At 47.0% G+C, this 19903-nt stretch overlaps 1 protein-coding gene across 1 annotated transcript in view; it reads right to left on the bottom strand.

Annotated features, from left to right (window-relative positions):
* The window catches only part of BAALC (BAALC binder of MAP3K1 and KLF4), a 92595-nt gene extending 73324 nt beyond the window's left edge, over positions 1 to 19271 (bottom strand). The window contains exon 1 of the mRNA XM_036264153.1: positions 19112 to 19271. Coding sequence (XP_036120046.1) covers positions 19112 to 19271 — 160 coding nt within the window. The remainder of the gene's footprint in view (positions 1 to 19111) is intronic.
* Between the last annotated feature and the right edge of the window lie 632 nt (positions 19272 to 19903).

Below are 19903 nucleotides of genomic sequence, written 5' to 3'. Positions count from 1 at the left end.
GTGTGGTCATTGGAACATGCAGTTACGCAGTCGTGCAACCACACAGCTAAATACCATGGAGTAGTGTCTGAAATCCCCACCTGCGTCAGCTCTGTGAGACTTGGGGAAAGGGAAACAGATGAAAATATGCTAATGCTCATGAGGCTTGCTGTGCCTTAGAAGTCTTTTGTTTTTGACCCAGGAGTCTCATTTCTTACCAGCTTGCAAAATACTGTCACAGACTAAGTTGTTGGGTAAAATCTCAGACCCTTCACAGTTCTTAAAATTGCCGTGCTCTTCTAGACTCTTGCCATTTGTTTATCAAGGGGTGAGGAGTAATTCTGCCCCTTTTGATCTAGGCAGGCTTATAACTCACTCGTAACAACGGAATGCAGAAGTGACACTGCATAGCTTCCAAAGCTAGGTCCTAAGAAGCAATACTGCTTCTGCCTTTTTCAATGGGATATGTGCTGGAGCTCAGAGCAGTTATGTAAACAGTGTGACTCACCTGAGGCCACCATGCTGCAAGGAAGCCCGAACTAGCCCATGCAGAAACACCATATGGAGAAACCCTGGGATGGTACCGAGAGATGCCTAACCAGCTCTAGCTGCTTCATCTGACAGCAAAAACCCAACAATTTTATTCACCAAATAACATTAGAGACCTTTTGCTCTTCAAAATATCTGAAATTCTGAAAGGATGAAGATTTGAAACTACTGAATATAGTCGAAAGAACAGGCCTAAAGACGTGAATAGGTTTATACAGAGGGGAAAAGGCGATTTGCCCATAATTATGAAAAAACAGCAACCTCGCTTATAGAGGTGCATATTAAAACTAAGCTACAATTTATTACCTATTAAAATGACAACCCCCCAAGCTTGACAGTATACTCTATTGGCAAAGCTATGGACAACAGGCACTCCCGAACACGTCTGGTGAGAATGCAAAATGGTGTAAGTCCTGTGGAGGGGAATTGGGCAGTAGCTAGCAAAATTACATTTGTGTTCGGCCTTGGCGTCACTTCGTACTTTTAAGAACCTATCTGAAGATTTACCAGCAGAAATAAAAAAACACATGGATAAGAATGTTTGTAGAGCAAAAATCTAGAAATAACCCCAATGGCCCTGTAGGAGACCACTCTAATAAACTGTGATATACCCACACAATCAAGCACGATGTAGCTATTAAAAAGATTAAGGGATCTGTCTATATACTGCTTTAAAGTGAGCTCTAGAAAATATTATTTCATGAAAAGGCCAGAACAGAGGGTATAGTATGCTATCTTTTATCTTTAAAAGGGAGAGCTTTTGAATATATACACATATGTGTTTATGTGTGTATATATATATTTCTGTATATGTGTATACATTTTTTAATGAAAAGATAAACCAAAAATTAATACAGTAGTTGTCTCTAGGAAGACAAGGAAACTGAGTAGGGGGGCAGGGACAAAAGGGAGACTTCTAAAATAAAACTCGTGTAGATTTGTCATTGGAACCATGTACATTTTTTTACCTAAATATAAAACAAAGTTAAACTGAAATGGAAAAAAAAACAAACACAATTATGCCACAAAATGAAACAAATAAACCTATTTTGCTGATGGCTTAATCACATAGCAAGACATTATTTTAAGTGGCTTTAAAATATAGCCATATAGCCCTGGCCGGTTTGGCTCAGCGGTTGGAGCGTCGGCCTGCGGTACAGAGAGACCCGGGTTCGGTTCCCGCTAAGGGCATGTACCTCGGTTGCAGTTTGTCCCCGGCCCTGGTTGGTCGTGCAGGTGGCAGCCACTCGATGTGTCCCTTCACATCGATGTTTCTCTCTCTCTCTCTTCCTCTCTCTCCCTCCCGTTCTATCTGAACAAAAAAATGGAAAAATGTCCTCGGGTGAGGATAAAAAAATATATATATATATATATAGCCATATAACTATACATCCCTCTTAGGATATACTCCAAGTACAAAATCCCACAAACATCCTAAAATATTTTCAGTGGTCATATTGTTAGAAATATATAAGGCAAGCAGTTCAGCAGAAATGAGCACCCCAGGTGCCCAGGTTATAATCTCTAAATATCATATTTCAATTAAAGGAACCAGGACTTCTTAGAGAAATGGCTAAACCCAGACTAGCATGAGAAAAATACAAGATAAGCCTAGAAAAACATATCATACCAGGTATGTTCTGATGAGCAGGACTTCTTTGTAACTTTTCCTGCGCCTCTTCCCCTGTGCTCATGATCTAGGGGTCTTAACCAGTGAAGAGAGGGGTACTATAGAAAGTTACAAGGGCATTTTGGGTTAGAGTCATGGAATGAGGAGTCAGGAATCAAACAGAGGGGTTCCTACTAGCTAAAGATGGACAATGTGAGCATAAAAACACACAAAATAATAATAAGTGCAATGAACTAAACCTCATTCATCCAATATGCTAAAAATCCTTGAATTCATAATGATACGTCTACCTTTGGAGAAAACCAAGGAGCAAACTGAGAACTGATAATTAAAGGGAACAGAGTGGGCATTTATGCCACCTCTTCAGGGAAACCTAATGGGCAATAAGGAAAAGTTATTCTTTATAATAGAACTACAGCTAATAAATGTTGAAGAAATGTTAGAATATCACCATTTTGCAATTTCTAATGAAATAACTTATGTACACAATTGCTATCAATGATTGAAAGCTGATGAGGAACTTCATAATGGATGGATAGGGTTGTCTCCGCCAATCTTAACATCACAAAAAGAGAGATAACCAGATAAATACCAACCAAATACAATGTGTGGACACTGTTCGTATCCCAATCCAAACAAACCAATTATGGAAATGACATTTATGAGATCATTGGTGAAATTTGGACAATGACTAAATTTTGGATTTTTAGAGGAATTTTCATTAATTTTTAGGTGTGATAATGGTATTGTGGTTATACATCAGTTTGAAACAAATAGAATCGTTGGTATTACACCATTTCAACCTATAAAAATCTTACATATTTTAAAAAAGAGACCTTATCTTTTAGAGATCCATACTGAAGTATTTATGGATGAAGTTACAGGGCTTCCGGGATTTGTTTCAAAATCATTCAGTTGGTGAAGGGGAATGGGGCAGAGATGAAACCACGTCTGCGTGTGCTAATAATTGTTGACGCTGGATGATGGCTCATTATACTGTTCACGCAATTTATCTATATGTTTGAAAATGTGTTTGTGTTATTTTAAAACTTTTAAACTTATATATATTTGAAACTTTATGTTTAAAAAATACCTGCGGCTACAATTAAGGGGTTCCAGAATTGTTTTGAGCAATTGTAACCCCACGGTGTCTGCTGGGAAAAGACAATGCTCAGTTGAAGATACAGTCTCTGGTGTTTGTCTGTCTGTATGTATGTGTGTGTGGGGGGGGGGGGCGGGGATCACCTTTTCATATTGTTATATTTCCCACTGATATTTTGCTTATGGCTTTGGGATTTGGGGATTCTAAGAATACTGCAGTCAGTGTTTGCATTTTGAATCCATGAACCAATGAAAAAAAATAAGGCTAAGGGGCATGAGCACTCTCCCTGAGTTCCTTTGTTAACAATTTTGGCGGCTCTCTTTAAATAATGCCTTTTCTCTAAGTTCACTGGATGTTTTCTGAAGCCTTACGGAATGGCTAGAAGCGCCTGGCTCTACAAAGGAATACCTGATTCAGAAAAATAAACATCATAACAGCAACCTATTCATCAGCTGCCAGACCCACAACCAACCACACATGGTGCTTTTCTGAAACACCCCGAGCTCGGGCCTTCAGCCTGTGGTGGTGAGCAGGGTTAAGGGAAGGTGAGCGAAGCTCAGAGAGGCACAGGGAGGGTTCCGCACACCTGGCCACAGCTCCGCATCCTTACAAGTGTGGAGAGCCAGCTGGGAAAAGCAGCTCAGGCCACGGCAGCTGCCCTGAAACCTCTGAGTTAACAGTGACCTGCGATGAGGGACAGGAGGATCCCAACATTTCTGGAAGCCCAAGGCCCGGAGGGCTCCTGGGAGAACCAGGAGCCCCTTGCCTTACTCTGGGTGGCATCATGCTACTGTTTTCTTCCCAAATCCCACTTGAGTCAAGAGCATAATTTGCATAATAAAATATCTAATGCCCTAAGGACCTAATGTTATCAGTGATACTCTAATAACCTTACCACTACCTTCAAGCCCTGGCAGATGTGGCTCAGTTGGTTGGGCGTCATCCCAGGCTGGTTCAATTCCTGGTTAGGGCACATGTCTGGGTTGTACAGGAGGCAGATGATTGATGTTTCTCTCTCTTCCTCTCCCCTCCACTCTATCTAAAATTCAATAAAAATATTTAATTGCCTTCAAAATGAGAATTGTGCTTAATCCCATTTATTTGTCCATTCCACAAACATTGTTTGAGGGCTCTATGTGCTAAGCTATTTACAGGTGCGTTTGAGGGCTGGGATTAGTAACAGCTTGTCCTGTTCTTTTCTCTTTTCCACACTTTCTTCCCAGTTAGAGACAGTGGCTTACACCTGGCTGCCCCCCAGAATCACCTAGGACAGGAGTGAGCACCCAGCCATGCTCATTCACTGATGTGCCGTCTATGGCTGCTTTGGTGCTAAAAACAGCAAAGTTGAGTAGTAGTGACAAAAAACATGTGGCCTGCACACCCTCAAACGTTTACCACCTGGCCCCTTGCAGAAAAGGTTTGCCAGCCTCTGACCTAGGAGAGTCTATAGGCCAGCAGCATCAGCATCACTTAGGAGCTTGTCAGAAAAGCAGAATCTTGGCCCCATCCGTGACCTATGGAGTTCCACTCTGCGCTGACCTGGAGAACCTGTTCACTGGGCGGGTGTTCAGCCCCATCACCTGCTCCAATGGAGGCCTCCAGAGTGGGGCCGTCACTTTGTGTTCCCAAGTGCACCTGACAGAAGAATAAGGTGCAGAGACTGCTGCGGTGCCCCCCGGATCTCCACTGCTGGGAGAGGTGAGCACCTAAGGCTCACATGTGAGTGAGTACCTCTCCGGGAACAGTCCTCTGTGGGGGAAGTGGCCCCACCCAAGGTCACTTCCCTGGCTAGAGGCAGCCTGCATCACATACCTGATTGACAGGGGAAACACCTCTCATTGCCACGGCTGAAGAGCCATTCCTAGCTCTGGCCGGTTTGGCTCAGCGGTTAGAGCGTCAGCCCGCGGACCAGAGAGACCCAAGTTCGGTTCCACTAGGGGCACGTACCTTGGTTGCAGTTTGTTTCCAGCCCCGGTTGGGGTCGTGTAGGTGGCAACCAGTCAATGTGTCTCTCTACATGGATGTTTCTCTCTCTCTCTTCCTCCTTCTCTCCCTCCTGCCCCGCTCTATCTGAAGATGAATGCAAGAATACAAATAAATAAAACCTATGATGTTTGTTTCTAGAAGACAAAATTGGTTAAAAAGCTCTTCAAACTTAAAAAAAAAAGAGAGAGCCATCCCTGCTCCAGAGCTCCCAGGGGGTTTGCAAAAGCAATTCAACTTCTCCCTCTGCCTCTCTCTCTCCTCACAGGTGTTCCCTAAAGCTCCCCAATAAATGTCCATCTCTGGACACTGTCTTTAAGAGAATGCAGTGTGACAGCAGAGATGAGTTGTGGCCATAAACAAGAAAATTCAAAACAACTAAGAGTCCTAGAAGGTGAGAGCTGGAAGGGAACAGGGCCTGAGGCGGATGTGCAGGAGCTACAGGGCTCCCAGAGGTTTGGGAGGAGGGTACCAGGGGGGCGGGGACAAGGTGCTTCAGACAAAAGGCAGCCCTGAGTCAGGCTGAGTGGGGCGGACTTGCAGGCAGCCAGTGGACGATGAAGCTGGAGAGAAAGCTTTAAGTGTCAGGCTAAGACATTTGCGTTCAGTAGGCAACAGGAAATCATGAAAGGCTCTGAGCAGAATTACACAGTAATGATCCCAACTACGTTTCAGGAATCTTTACCCGGCAATGGTTTGAAAGGGGTTAAGTGGCAATGACTGGAGGTAGGGGGACTGGTCAGAAAGCTGTTGTGAATGGCGGGGTGAAAGGCAATGAGAACAGGAGCCAGGGATCAGTGAAGGGGCTGGCACAGAGGAAAGGCTCGGAATAATCCAGACCTGCCTTCCAAACCCATCTCACCCACTCACAACCTGCCTGCCCTTGGGCAAGTGCCTCACCTTCCTGATTTCCCTCTCTGTGAAATGGGGGTAACAGAATCAGGTACTAAACATGTACTGCCTGGCACATGCTGGGCATGCAAGGAACTGTACTGCGCTCATGAGGCAGTGGCTGTGTGCATCTGTGTTCACACACACATCACTTATCACCCCAGCGAGCAAATCTGAGCCTGTGCTATGAAGACTGTCCTTGTAAAGTGATTATTCTTGGACGTAATAATTTAATGAGGCCTCAATTTCATTGTCTGCTGAGGTGCTTAAACCTGAATCGCCCCTCTGATGGGTGGACAGGCCATGTCCACTTCCACCGGACTGCTGCCTGCCCTGTTGTTATGACGACTGGTTTCCCAAACAGCCCCACTCCTTTCTACAAATCCTTTCGGTTCCCTCATGCCCGAGAGTCCATAAGCTCTAGAGACTACAGGGTGATATTTTTAAGCTTCCACAGGAAATACTGTCAACTCTTTAAATTAACCATTTGGCTGCCGGCTGCTCCTCCGACAGAAGCCCCAGCCGAGCATCAGTGCGACCCTGCACAGTGAACCTCCATAAATGCTCCTGCTGGCTGGACACCGGTGCCACCGAATATCAGCTGGCACATCGGTTTCCTGCTGGCATTAACTTTGCAGGAAAATGAAGCAGAAAACAGAGGAACATCCGCCACGTATCTCACGTACACATCAGAGTGTGATATCAACAGATCACTCTGAAAGATTTAAGTTTAGAGTATTGTTGCACTATTTCTAAAACTGGTACAATATTAACACGTTTTGTTTTTCCAGCAAATATTCACCTTTATGAACTCATTTGACACATGGGAATGTTAAAAAACACAGTTATTATTATTAATATTGCAAAATCTTAACACCAGTAATTATGTCACTTACCTACTTCCTTCCCTCCTTCTCCCTTGTCCCTGCTTATCTTCTCTACTCTCTGACATAGCCTCAGGAGGACAGGTGCAGTCACCCTGCTCACAGCCTACCCAACATCTGTTCTCCTTTTTCCCTGCCAACAGGACCCAACACTGTAAGGGTGCTGTGTGTCCAGCTGATGTGATTTTCGTCACTCTTGCAGCCAGATAGCCATGTCACATAGTCTTGGCCAAGGAGACTCAAGCAAAGTGTACTGGGTTTTGGGAAAGCTATTGTTTTACAGATTAAAAGAGAGAGAGAGACAGGTGGATTGCTCACTTCTGCATTTCCTCTTCTTCCTATCTAAATTAAGATGCGGCAGCATCTTGCGGCTAGAGAACAAAACCCACATACCAAGATGGAAAGCAATAAACTCAAAGAGCCCAGGTCCTCAGTAGCATCCTTGAGTAGTGCAACTGCCTACCTCCAGACTCCAGTTACGTGCAAACGTAAACCCTCTACTTGCTAAGACACATTCTTCTGGTTTCTGTTCATGCCACCAAACACAATTTCTCCCTAATACCAAAGGCGAGGAGGGTTCCCTTCATTCAGTAAATATTCACGGAGTGCTGACTCTGTGCTGGACACCACCCAGCAAAGAGATGAACAGTAAATGACAGGATGTGGTATTAGGAAGGAAATACCCAGACAGTACCTGGGGAAGGCTGGTCTCCCCAAGGAGGTGAAGGGAACTGAGAGCGGAAGGGTGAGGGGACGCGAGGATGTAACGAGTGGGTGCAGGGAGAGCACATCCCAGCAAATGGAAAATCCTGGTGACAGGAAAGTGGGGAGGGTGGTCAGAACAGAGAGGCGGCCCGTGTGGCCTGAACGCAAAGAGAGGGAGGGAGAGATTGGGGGTGTCATGCAGGCCAAGGGTTGGAATTCTATTCTAGGTATAACAGAATGGAGAGCTCCCAGGATATTAAACAAGAGACTGACAGGACCTCATATATGTTTTTTTTTATTGTTCTCCCTATGTCGTGATGGATGACTGGTCAAGGGCAGGAGTGAAAGCAGCTAGGGCAGAGGCCCAAGTAAAAGACAGTGGTGGCTGGGGCCCAGGCAGGGCCCGTGGAGATGCAGAGCAGACGGCCTCCCTGATGCAGCCGCCTGTGATGTGCTTCCCTGTGGCTACAAGGAGCAACCTCGCCAGTGCTCTTAGAATCCAAACAGGCAGATCTGAAGAGAGGACGGAGAAAGAGGTTTTTAAAATGCTGAGGAGGCAAGAAGGATACGCAATTATAAGGTAATAGGAGAAAAACATGAGTCAATTCACAGCAAATATTTTTTATTTTCTTTTTTAGTATTCAGAGGGAAAGAATAGGAGAGTGTCAGAAACTCTTTCATGGGGACTGTCGTGCATATAAATAAGGAATTAACAGAATTTCCAAGAGGTGGTAAGAACACTGAGGTCCTAGCACCAATGCCATGACTTTCTCCAGCAACGTGTGGGCTACTGAGACACAGGCTGTGGGAAGCAGAGGGGAAGGGCGACCCCAGCTCGTGATCGGAATGACGAGCCCCGTGCGTGACTGAGGAGGGGAGGGGACCCAGGTGCTCGGCTGGGCAGCTCTGAAACACTGCACCCTTCATATCTGGGAATACATTAATTCCCCAGTGAGTCCCATCCCACGTTACAGAAACTGAAACCCAGAAAAGCTGAGAAACTTGCTCACTTTCACGCAGCCGGTAAATGTGGGTTGTTAACGTCTAATTCTTGAACCACAGAACTACTCTCTCCAAACAAAATAACAAGACTGTGATGAAAAGAGCAGGAAAAGGTCCAGCAACTGGAGGTCATGGTGCGCGGGAGGACCTATTACTGAGGAAGGTCTCACTGCCCCACGCACACAGAAGCCAACATTACGGCCCTGGCCAGTTTGGCTCAGTGGTTGAGCATCAGCCTGCGGATCAGAGAGTCCTGGGTTCTGTTCCTGCTAGGGACATGTACCACCAAAAAAAAAAAAATAGAAGCCAATATTACAGCACTGGCTCTTGAGAGGGGGGAAAAAGCTTTTATTGCGAGGTCAACCAGCTAAGAGACAGGAGTCGAGGCTTAAATCTGCTCCCTTGCCCTGGCTGGTTTGGCTCAGCAGTTAGAGCGTCAGCTCGCAGACCAGAGAGTCCCAGGTTCAGTTCCCACTAAAAGCACGTACCTCAATTGCAGTTTGTCCCCGGCCCTGGTTGAGGTCGTGTGGGTGGCAGCCAGTCAATGTATCTCTCACACATTAATGTTTCTCTCTCTCTCTCTTCCTCCCTCTGTCTCCATCTCTATCTGAAGATGAATGCAAAAATGTCCTCAGGTGAGGATTAAAAAAAAATCCGCTCCCCTATCTAGGGTTGGAGGTGAGATTTAAGGGGTTTCGGCACCAATTATCCAGGACAATGGACCCTTTGCTTCTGAAAGTGTCCAAGCATTCAGGTCATGTCCCGGTCCCTGGGTTCCGTGGTGGGGGGCAATCTCACAAGCATTGCTCGTGAGTGGTGTTCACAAGTATTACTCATAAACTTGGGTTCTGGATCTTGGTGGAAGTGGGACAGGACTCGTTTGAGTTGGTTCTATGATTACAAAGCTGGCTACCCGAGGGTTTGGAGTTGTGACCTGAGAGCCCAGATCTGGCTTGGAGGAGAAGGTCAAGAGGCTCTGGGTTGGACTTCCGGGCTGAAGGGCATCTGGCTGGCAGCTGCTGATTTGGCCGTATCCAGCTGCTCACTACAATGCCCATGAAGTCAGAAGAAGACAAAGACCGACAACAGCACCCAACACAAAGACGAATACACAACCCAATCCCAGATTCTGGGAGAACCAGTATCACTTGTAAGCATATGGATCTAGATTAAGAAAAACCTACCCAGGTTTCTGGTTTTGCTTCATTACACAGAAGCCACATGGCAAGACGCAGGCAGTTACTGTGTACTTACCCCATCTGACACCGAGACCCAGAGCTGGAAGCGTCTAAGGCTGTGCCAGCCAGAACACTGGGCAGCCAGCTGGTACGACCTCAGGGCCGTCTGAGACTCAGACAGAGAGCTGGTCCCCACACACACAGACACACACACACACCACACATACTCACATCCCATATGGTACCACACACACTCACGCTTACACACAATCACATACCACAAACACACATAGCATACTCACACACCACACATACACTCACACATCACACACAACTCACACACATTCACACACACACACCACAAGCCATGTTTCTACATCCACAAAGCGACTGTAAATTCCAGAAAACAGCTGGGCAGAATATAAACAGTATACTCAGCTGAGCCAATTGTGGAGGGTAGTAAGAGGGAGTCATGGGGAAACTGTATACAGTAGGGTCACAACTTGCATTTACCTGGTATGTAATTTATCTGACTCCAACTAACAAGTGCGCAGTGTTGACATAGGAGAGGGAGAAAAACCCTTACATTGCTCTATGGTCTTTCCCCTGCTCTTCCACCATTCAAGCTACACTTTGGCTTTCACAACCTCCAAATATTTCCCTAAACACAAAGAGAAACAAAAACTTTTTTTTTTTCCATCAGCTTTGAGCTTCCGAGCAATTAAAGGGATTCTCCCAGACCCCTCCAACTCTAAACATGACCCCCAACGAAGAAGCAACATGCACCCTAGACCCGGGACCCGACGGAAGGACTTAAAGGCAGCCAGAGGTCTGGTTTCCTTCTGTGTGCTTCTCTATACTTCCTAAATTTTCTGTAAGAAACATGCGTTACATTCGAAACGAGAAACAATATTATTCTGTGCAAAGACTGGTGACTGGGATGCAGGTGATACTCTGAGCACCCGCTGCAGCCCTCAGGCACTCAGCACACAGGTGCTGCGTCAGCCCTCAGCCCTGGCTGCAGGTGGCCCCTCAGGACTGAGTCCTCAGCCTTGTAGGCGCTGGCAGGAGGCCCTACTCCAAGTGCTTTGCATTTTCAAGAAAGCCAAAGGCAGATGGGGTGGAGGAGGGAAGCAAATTCGTGTTTAACAGCTACAGTAAAATGGACGCTGGCCTGGATTTAGAAACAAGAGACCTGGATTCTGAGCCAGGCTCTTCACTTCTTAGCTGGGTGACCTTGCTCAATCTTGTAATTTCACTGAACCTGTTTACTCACTTAGTAAATGATGCTAGTAATGGGTTTTGAGGTTATTTTAGAGAGTTAGTAAACTAATGTCCAAAAGAAAAATTTCTCATATAGCAGATGCTCAATAAATGCTATTTGAATTTATTTATTTTTAATGCTATTTGGATTTAAATGATAAGAAAATAGACTTAATCTAAAAAAAAAAAAAAAAAAGTGTGAGTTTGTGAGAACAGAAATCCCGTCTTCTTATTTCCAAATGTTCACGGTGTTTGTGCTCATGAACACGTTTATATTCGTTCTCTAGGACTGCCGTGACGAAGTCCCACAAACGGGGGAGCAGTTCTGGAGGCTGGAAATCAGAGATCAAGGTGCTGGCAGGGATGGCTTCTTCTGAGAGCTGTGGGAGAATCTGCCCCTGCTGCTCCCCTTGCTCCTGCTGCTCCCCTTGCTCCTGCTGCTCCCCTTGCTCCTGCTGCTCCCCTTGCTCCTGGGCGATCCTTGGCTGTAGAGCGTCATCGTGACCCTGCTCTCTGCCTTCATCTGCACATGGTGTTCTGTGTGTGGCTGTGTCTAAATTCCCCTTTTTATAGAGATACCAGGCATATTGGATTAGAGCGCACCCTAAAGACCGCATTAACTTGATTATCTCTAAAAAGACCCTATCTCCAAACAAGATCACATTCTGAGGTCCTGGTGGTTAGAACTTCAACATATATATGGGAAGGTGGGGGAGGGACAGTTCAGCTCATAACAACGTTCTTAGAAAGTTTTTTTTGTTTTTTTTTATCCTCACCCGAGGACATTTTTCCATTTTTTGTTTAGATAGAGCGGGAGGGAGAGAGAGAGAGAAACATCGACGTGAAAGGGACACATCGAGTGGCTGCCATCCGCACAACCAACCAGGGCCGGAGACAAGCTGCAACCAAGGTACACGCCCTTAGCGGGAACCGAACCCGGGTCTCTCTGGACCAAAGGCCGATGCTCTAACCGCTGAGCCTAACTGGCCAAGGCTCTTAGAGAGTTTTATCTCCAAGGAGGTGGTGGTCAGGCAGGAGGAGAGTGGGAAGAGAGCATGTGAGGAAGTGAATGCTGTTAGTGGCTAAGTTGGAAGCAGCCAGATCACACAGCTTAGGGAACACCCATCCAGGCTCCTCTACAGATGGAAGCAAAGACGGCATTCGACTGCCTAGGGAACCTCTGTAGGAATCCTGGCTGGACTAGGATTCAACAGAAGCCGAATGGTCTACAGGAGTGGCCAGAGGCCATGGGCCTAACATGGAAAAGCCCAGGCACCACTGGCCAAGAGCAACAGGTTCAGACACCCAACCTCGCTAAGGGACAGAACAGCCTTCTCAGCAGGAAGGTTCCATGGGTCATAGCTGCCCAGATCCAAGGGTGAAGGTGTGGCCTCCACAGGTCCAGGTCAGAGGGATTGCCGAATGCAGGGTAAGCCAGTAGACACTCCTTGCCGACAGAGAGGGGACCATCTTCCTCCCACCAAGGCCCAAGCCTGGGATCCTAAATTCATCTTTGGTAGAGTCAGAATAGCTTTACCTAGTGTCCAACAAACACACGGTTCAGTAGACTGATGTCTAAGACAAAGTCATCTAATATAAGACTTAGGAAAGAGGGTACAAGACTAAGATACAAAACTTCATTTGCATAGCTGGATCATTCATCTACTTCTTCATCTTTAGACACTGAACAAATGTGTGGTAGATGCCAGGCATGCAAATGTCAATCACATGGTCCCCCATGTGGCAGAGCTCACAGACTAACTGGAAAGCAAGAGGCATGAACAAGCCCCAGCAATGTGACCAGTACTACCACTGGGCAGTCAAGTGCATGGTGAGCCTGTGGCAGGACGTGCGACAAGGAGACAAGGGTCATGAAAACATGAGCCTTCCTAAACCTTTAATAACTGCCTAGGTTTGTCACTGCCTGTTTGTTGTAGTGATTTTTTTCAAAGCAACAGAGAGGCTTGTGCTTGACAAAAGGCTGTAGAAAGATGGGGATGTTTTCTTACCCTGCGACCAGTCAGGTAGACAAGAACCTGAAAAGAAGAAACAAATGGAACTACAGGAAGAAGATATGGACACATAGAAGTTTTAGGAGATTTATTCATTCAAGAGAGAGCGCTTGAGCCCAGCCATTGTGGCTCAGGGGTTGAGCGTCAACCCATGCACAAGGAGGTCGCCAGTTTGATTCTTGGTCACAGCACATGACCGTATTGAGGGCTCCATCCCCAATGGGGGGAGTGCAGGAGGCAGCGAACTGATGTTTCTCTCTCATCTATGTTTCTCTCTCTCTCCCTCTCTCTCTCTCTCCCCCTCTCCCTCTCTCTGAAATCAGAGGAGAGAGAGAGCACTTGATGTTGTACTATAACTGGCACAGAATACAATGATGGGCAAAAAGACCCCTTACCTAACAAGGCTGCCCTTCCTGAGAGGGCAGACATAAATCAATACTTATTGAAAATATCGCCAGAAGTGTAACAGGTGTATACAGAGAGTTAGGGAGAAGGAGGCGGCTCAGCCATCAGGAAGCCTCAGGCAGGCTCTCTACAGGTACTCTTATCTCAGGGAAGGAGTCCAGATAACCTTCCTTCACTTCTTCAGGCTGTGAGGGCCTGCAGGGACCATGCAGCTCCTGCTGGGTGCCTGCAGGGGTCTGTACACACACTGCCCAGACATGACTGCGTGGCCCCTGCGCTCCTCCTGCATCTTTCCCTCATGCTGTTCCTTTAGGTCTGTCTCTCCGGCATTGTTGACTTACTCATCTTTGTATCAAATGTATACTGAATGGACAAAAGAGCAGATAAATGTCTTTTCTCTGTAGTCTGTCAACGGAGGGAAATGAAGACCTAGAATGTCTTCATGACACTATCAAAATGAATCAAGGTCAGCAAGTTTAAACATTAAACTGAAATGAGCAAAATTAATTTTAACAAGAATAAATACAAAAATCCCAAATCAGGGTTACTGAAATCAATAGCATAAATGCAGGATTCATGGGGGGAAATTCAATAAACATTTATGGAATGCCACCTATATTCCAGTCACTATTACAGGTGCTGGGTATATAGCACTAAAAACACAATGTCCCTGATGTCACAGAGCTTAACTTTGACTAGACAAAAAAATTTAAGGGTTTTAACTCATCACAAGGTTCATGCAAGCCATCAGTATGTAGCTTGGAGCTAGCCATTAAGTCCCTTTATATCGAGAAGCACTTAGCCAAGCCAAGCAGTGTTTGGAGCACTGTGGTTAAGCCCACAGAGGGCTGAGAAATGACTGGAGGACCAATGGTGAGAGGAGATGCAACAGCGGTCTTCAAACTGAGAGAGCCGTCTGTGCAGATTCCATCCCAAGGGCCAGCGTTCAGCAGATGGAAATGACAAGGCAGCAGAAATAGTTTCTCACAAGGGTAACTACTCCACAAAGGTATGGGGCAGCCTTGTTCCCGAGGGAGAGGTATCCCATCCTCGGAGATGCTGCAGGAGGAAACTGCTGAGACCAGACTAGGTTACCAAGAGATCAGACTAGTCTCTGAGTCCCACCAACTGTAAAATCAAGAATTTTATAGTTATTCCCCCATTAACCAGGAAGGCACTATTTAGGAGTGTGGGCTTTGGATTCTAGTCCTGGACTGGGACAAGTTACTGCACAGTCTACACCTCATTCCCTCACTTGTAAAATGGGGGTAATAATAGTTCCCACCTTATCCCAGCTGTGAGGATGAACCCAGGTAATTTCCAGTGCCTGCCTGGCCCCTGGCTAGTCACCAGTACATGTTAGCGGATGGTGATATTAAGTGCTGTTCATTTTATTTGACATTTCCATTTATCTAGGTAAATCGGTTTGTTGTGAGTCTCTAATTCTGCAATCTTTCATGTCGCATTTACTAAATCAATTATTATAGCAATTTAAAACTATAAAGTAGAAGCATTTTAGAGAAATTTGAAATGTTTTAGTCTCTAGAGAAATTAGAAGAAACAATAATACAAAAGGGGATGTTTAAGCGTGTAATTAAAGGGACTTTAATGATTAAATCAAAGTAAAGCTAGGAAGCTATTAATCTATGGAATGGCTGAGCCAGGCTGGGGCATGGAACCCCAGTCTCCCTTTCTCCTCCGGAGACCCCCATCAGACAACAGAAGTAAAAATCAATCCAGCAAACTGATTTTATGAGAACTAAATCATGCCAGACCAATTTAATTTCCTCCTGTGACAGAGAGACAGGCTTTGGTGACACAGGGAAGCAACGGTATCAGATACTGTGGCTCCAGCTAAGTCTTTAATTCCAGCCTACATAATAGCTGAATCTAAAAACTTAATTGAATTCTGCTGGCTAGTGGAAATGATCTGCAGAAATAGGAACCAGAGGCTCCGGATCACTTTCTGAGTAAGGAGGAGGCAAGGAGCCCTTTCCTTTGTGGGACTGACAGAAAAACAGGCCCCCTTCCATCAGTATTTACCCAGTACCTGTCAGGAATGCCCTCCACTGGAAGGCACGCTCCCCACGGTGCTAGCACGGGAGACATAAAGATGTTGAGTCCGCTCCCTGTCCTCAGAGCTCCTGAGGTTGGGGTGGCCAGCAGAAAGTGGCTTCAATTTGACACTGAAGGAGAGTGAGCAAGGGCTCAAAAAGAAAGGACCTTTGGCCCTGGCCGGTTTGGCTCAGCGGTTAGAGCGTCGACCTGTGGTCCAGAGAGACCCGGGTTCGGTTTCCACTAAGGGCACGTACCTCAGTTGTCCCCCGCCCTGGTTGGGTTGTGTGGGTGGCAACCACTCGATGTGTTCCTTCCACGTCGATGTTTCTCTCTCTCTCTCTCTCAGTCTCACTCTATCTAAACAAAAAAGAAAAAATGAAAAAAAAAAAAAAAGAAAAGAAAGGACCTTTGAAGACAGAAGGAACTGGGGGTAAGTAAGAGCTGTCAAGTAGATGAGAGAATGTCTTGACCGGAGCAATACAACTGAGTCCCATCTGCCTTGAATAAGTAACCTCCAGAGAACTTCCCCAGCTTTAGAATTCTAGGAATAAAGCCACTTTTGTGATTTTACCATCTAGACTCTCCTGAATTCAGCCTTTCCTTTTGTCCCCCATCAGAAAAGGGTTGATGGAAACAGGAAAAAATGGCATTCCTGCTTCCGATCACATTCACCGTGGGCCAGCAGGTGCCCCCAGAAGCCTGGACTGAGTTTTGGGTGGGACTCTGGAGAGAGTAGGTAAGACAGGGGTGCAGGGAGGAAGAAAAGAATGAAGAACCCTGGCTAATCTCCCAGGGTGGCTGAAACCCAGGAGATTTGTAGTTTTCTCAAATGACCACTCTAACTAAAGACGTCCAGTTCCCAGTCTGAAAACTCGGCAGGAATCAGGCCACGTTTCTAAAGGCCCGGGACGGCCAGAGCGCCTCCAGAGAAGCTTGTTTCCGTCTTGATCTTCAGAAAGGTCTCTCTCCCCTGATGCTGAGGGAAATTTCTAGGGAATTATTTGAAAGAACATATGCACCCCCATGCTCATTGCAGGGTTATTTACAGTAGCGAAGGTTTGAAAGCAGCCCAGGTGTCCCTCAGTAGGTGAGTGGAAAATAAAGCTGTGGTACATTTATTTACACAATAGAATACTACTCTGCTACAAAAAGGAAGAAAATCTTACCCTTTGTGACAGCATGGATGGACCTGGAGAATATTATGCTAAGTGAAATAAGCTAGTCAGAGAAAGACAAGTACCATATGATTTCACTCACATGTGGAATTTAATAAACAAACTGAATTACTACTAAGCAAAATAGAGACAGGCTCACAGAGAGCAGGCAGACAGCTCTGGGGGTGGGGGGGTGTTGGGGGGTGCATTGGAGGGATTGAGCAAAATATTTAGAAAAAGAGAGAATTCATGGACATGGACAACAGTGTGGTGATTGCGGAGGGGAAGGGTGGGGTGGGTGGAGGTGGAAGAGGGCATATAGGGGATAAATGGTGATAGAAAAAGTAAAATAAGATTTAAAAATAAATAAATAACTTTCTAGGGAATTGAAATGATCCTATCTAAGAATCTTGCCAATTTTAGGCTGCTTGCTGTCCTGAGGCTGGAGCTGAGCTCTTCCTGTGAATGATGCAGGTTCTCAGGAGCACGTGCCTGGCAGGGCTGTCCTATGTTTGGCAGGGTACCTACCACAATAAGCGTGCTGGTCCCAGACCCTACCTGTTGCAGTGACCAGATCTCATGATGCATGATGGGATCTGACTCAGGATGGCAGAGCAATAAATGAATATAAGCTTTGGAAATGAATAAATATGTGCATATTTAGCCAGCACATAATAAATCTCTCATACCCATAAATATGAAGACACACAACACATACACACCATATACTCCTAGTCACCAAGGCAACCATTCCCTGATGCTGTACTTTGTTCTTTTTCACACTAGATCTTTTTAACCTTATTTCCTTGGAGTGCAGCTCTGCCCTTTGACTCTGCTGAGGAGTACCATACCTCCTTGGGAAAGGCTGGTACCTATAACACTCACCACGTCCACTTTAAAGGCTTCCTATGTCTTATTCTCATTCTGACATTGAATTCAGCCAACACATTATTTGGAGAGTTGTTGAAAGCATCAACACAAAATAACTGTTCTATTGCTACTGTGAGTCAGAATAATTAAAGACAAATATAACGGTATGCCTTGCACAGTTTTCACTGACAGTTCTCGCCTTTTTAAAAAAAGGAATTCACAAAGTTCAGTGAAAAGGGAGCCAGCTTTGGTCCTAAAAGATGGAGAGACTGATTCTCAGGATTAAAGTGACAGCTCTTATTTAGGAGGCATGGATTTAGAATTATTGATCTTTTAAGAGTAGTTCACATTTCTTTCCTCCTTATAACATACATTATACTTCAAAGTAACCTCATTTTCTATTTTAGATTTCATTATTCAAAAAATGCCAATAACATTAAGGAGTCAAGAAATGGTTAAAACATTTTAATCCAAATACTGATCTGGTTTTTTACAACATCCATGTAATAAGTAGTGAGCTTTTGCCTTTTCACATCACCAACAGGTTTATGATTAAAGGTCAGTCAGTGGGAAGTTACTCTATTTTCACCTCTACCCTACAATTACTAGTGTCTGCTAAAATCATCACAATAATAAACCTGGTTTTGTGACTGAAACCGAAAGTTCTTTTCATAGCCTTCCATCAGAATTCTGGTGGAGGGGGAATGACCCAGGTAAGAACATTTCGTTTACAGTGTCCTAACCACTTGCAAGCCTTGTGGGGAGCACCGAGGCACCAGGGGGCAGGGAGGGAAATCCTTCACTATGAAACAACTGTCTGAAAAGTAAGTTCAGTGCAGAGCTCGTGATGGAACCAGCGGGCGCCTATTTTGCCGGGAACTGGGAAGCTGTCAAGGGGACACCTTCCCAGTGGGGAGAAATGGGGAAGCACGAAGGAAGACTCCACCCAGACAATCTGGGTTAGTCTGTGTCTCTAAGTCCAGAGAGAGGTGCCAGGTGGCCAATGTGTGGAGAAGTGACCTGGCTGAGTACACAGGGGGTCGGGCCGGGATGTGGTCCAAAGTGGGGGCGGAGGCGAACCCAGGGGGGCCAGGAGGTGAGGCGTAGGGGTGCGTGCCAGGTGGGCTGTCCTGCCACCCCATCCGCCCCAGCAATGAGCCTGCCCCGCGGAGGCAAAGTGCTGGGTTTCCCCAGGCTCGAGGGGTTGGCTCAGCCTCGGTATGGGTCCGCCTGTGACCCTGATCCCTGGGCCTAGGTCTGCCCGCCTGTGCAGGCACTTTCTGTCTGTCTGTCTGTCTGTCTGTCTGTCCGTCCGTCCGTCCGGCTCCCTGCTTCCCTTGTCCCTACCCGAATTCTCTGGGTGCCGGCGCTGTCCCTGGCGCCCCGCCCGCTTCCCTGGGGTGACCGGCCCCCAGCGCCCGGTCTGCAGGGGCCGGGCTCACTCACCGGCGTGCAGGCCGCCCGCCTCGGGGCCGCTGTCGGGGGCGGCGTTGCTGGGCGGCGTATCCGAGTCAGTGTAGGTGAGCCAGGTGGACTCGGTCTCCCGGGTCCAGCTCTCATAGTAGCGGGGCTCGATGGCATCGGCCCTGCTCCCGCCGCAGCCCATCCTCCCGCGCTCGCGGCGGGCTCCCTCGGTGGCCGGCCCTCGGCTCACACTGGGGCAGCGGCTCAGCCCCGGCGGGGAAGCCCGGGCCGGGGAGATCGCAGCGGCGGCGGCATCGCGTCCCGACCCGCCCGCGCCCGCCGCAGCCAGGTTCTCACGCCCGCCGCCCCCTCCCCGCGCCCCTCCTCTCCGCCTCCAAGGCCCTCCCCCCTTCCCCACCTCCCCTCAACCTCCCCGCTCCCTCCACCCCACTCCCAGTCCCTTGTCCCTCGCCAGGGTGGCTGGAGGGCCGGAGTAGTGGCCCGGCATGGGAGGGGTGGGGGATCCCTCCAGGGATTCCAGCCCGCGGGCCGGATTAGGGCTCTCGGGCTCTTGTGCTTTTGCCCAGTCACCATTCACCCCCCCCCCCTCCTTTCCTCCTTCATCCGTCCTGGGGAGAGATGGAGCACTTAGGAAGGGACCCCAGGCTTTCTGGCCACTTGTTTCAATAGCAGTGGCTGTGTTCACCTCACCTCCTAGTTCAAACAGAAAGGAGGCTTGAGTTGGGGAGGTGCCAGCCAGTTCTACAAAATGAAAGAAGGCCCCTGGAGCAGGTTTCAACCCCGGAAAAGGGGGGGGGGGGTACTGCCACTAAA

The sequence above is a fragment of the Molossus molossus genome, unplaced genomic scaffold (genome assembly GCF_014108415.1).
Source record: "Molossus molossus isolate mMolMol1 unplaced genomic scaffold, mMolMol1.p scaffold_m16_p_16, whole genome shotgun sequence".
NCBI lineage: Eukaryota > Metazoa > Chordata > Mammalia > Chiroptera > Molossidae > Molossus > Molossus molossus.
This window is presented reverse-complemented; position numbering and strand designations above follow the sequence as displayed.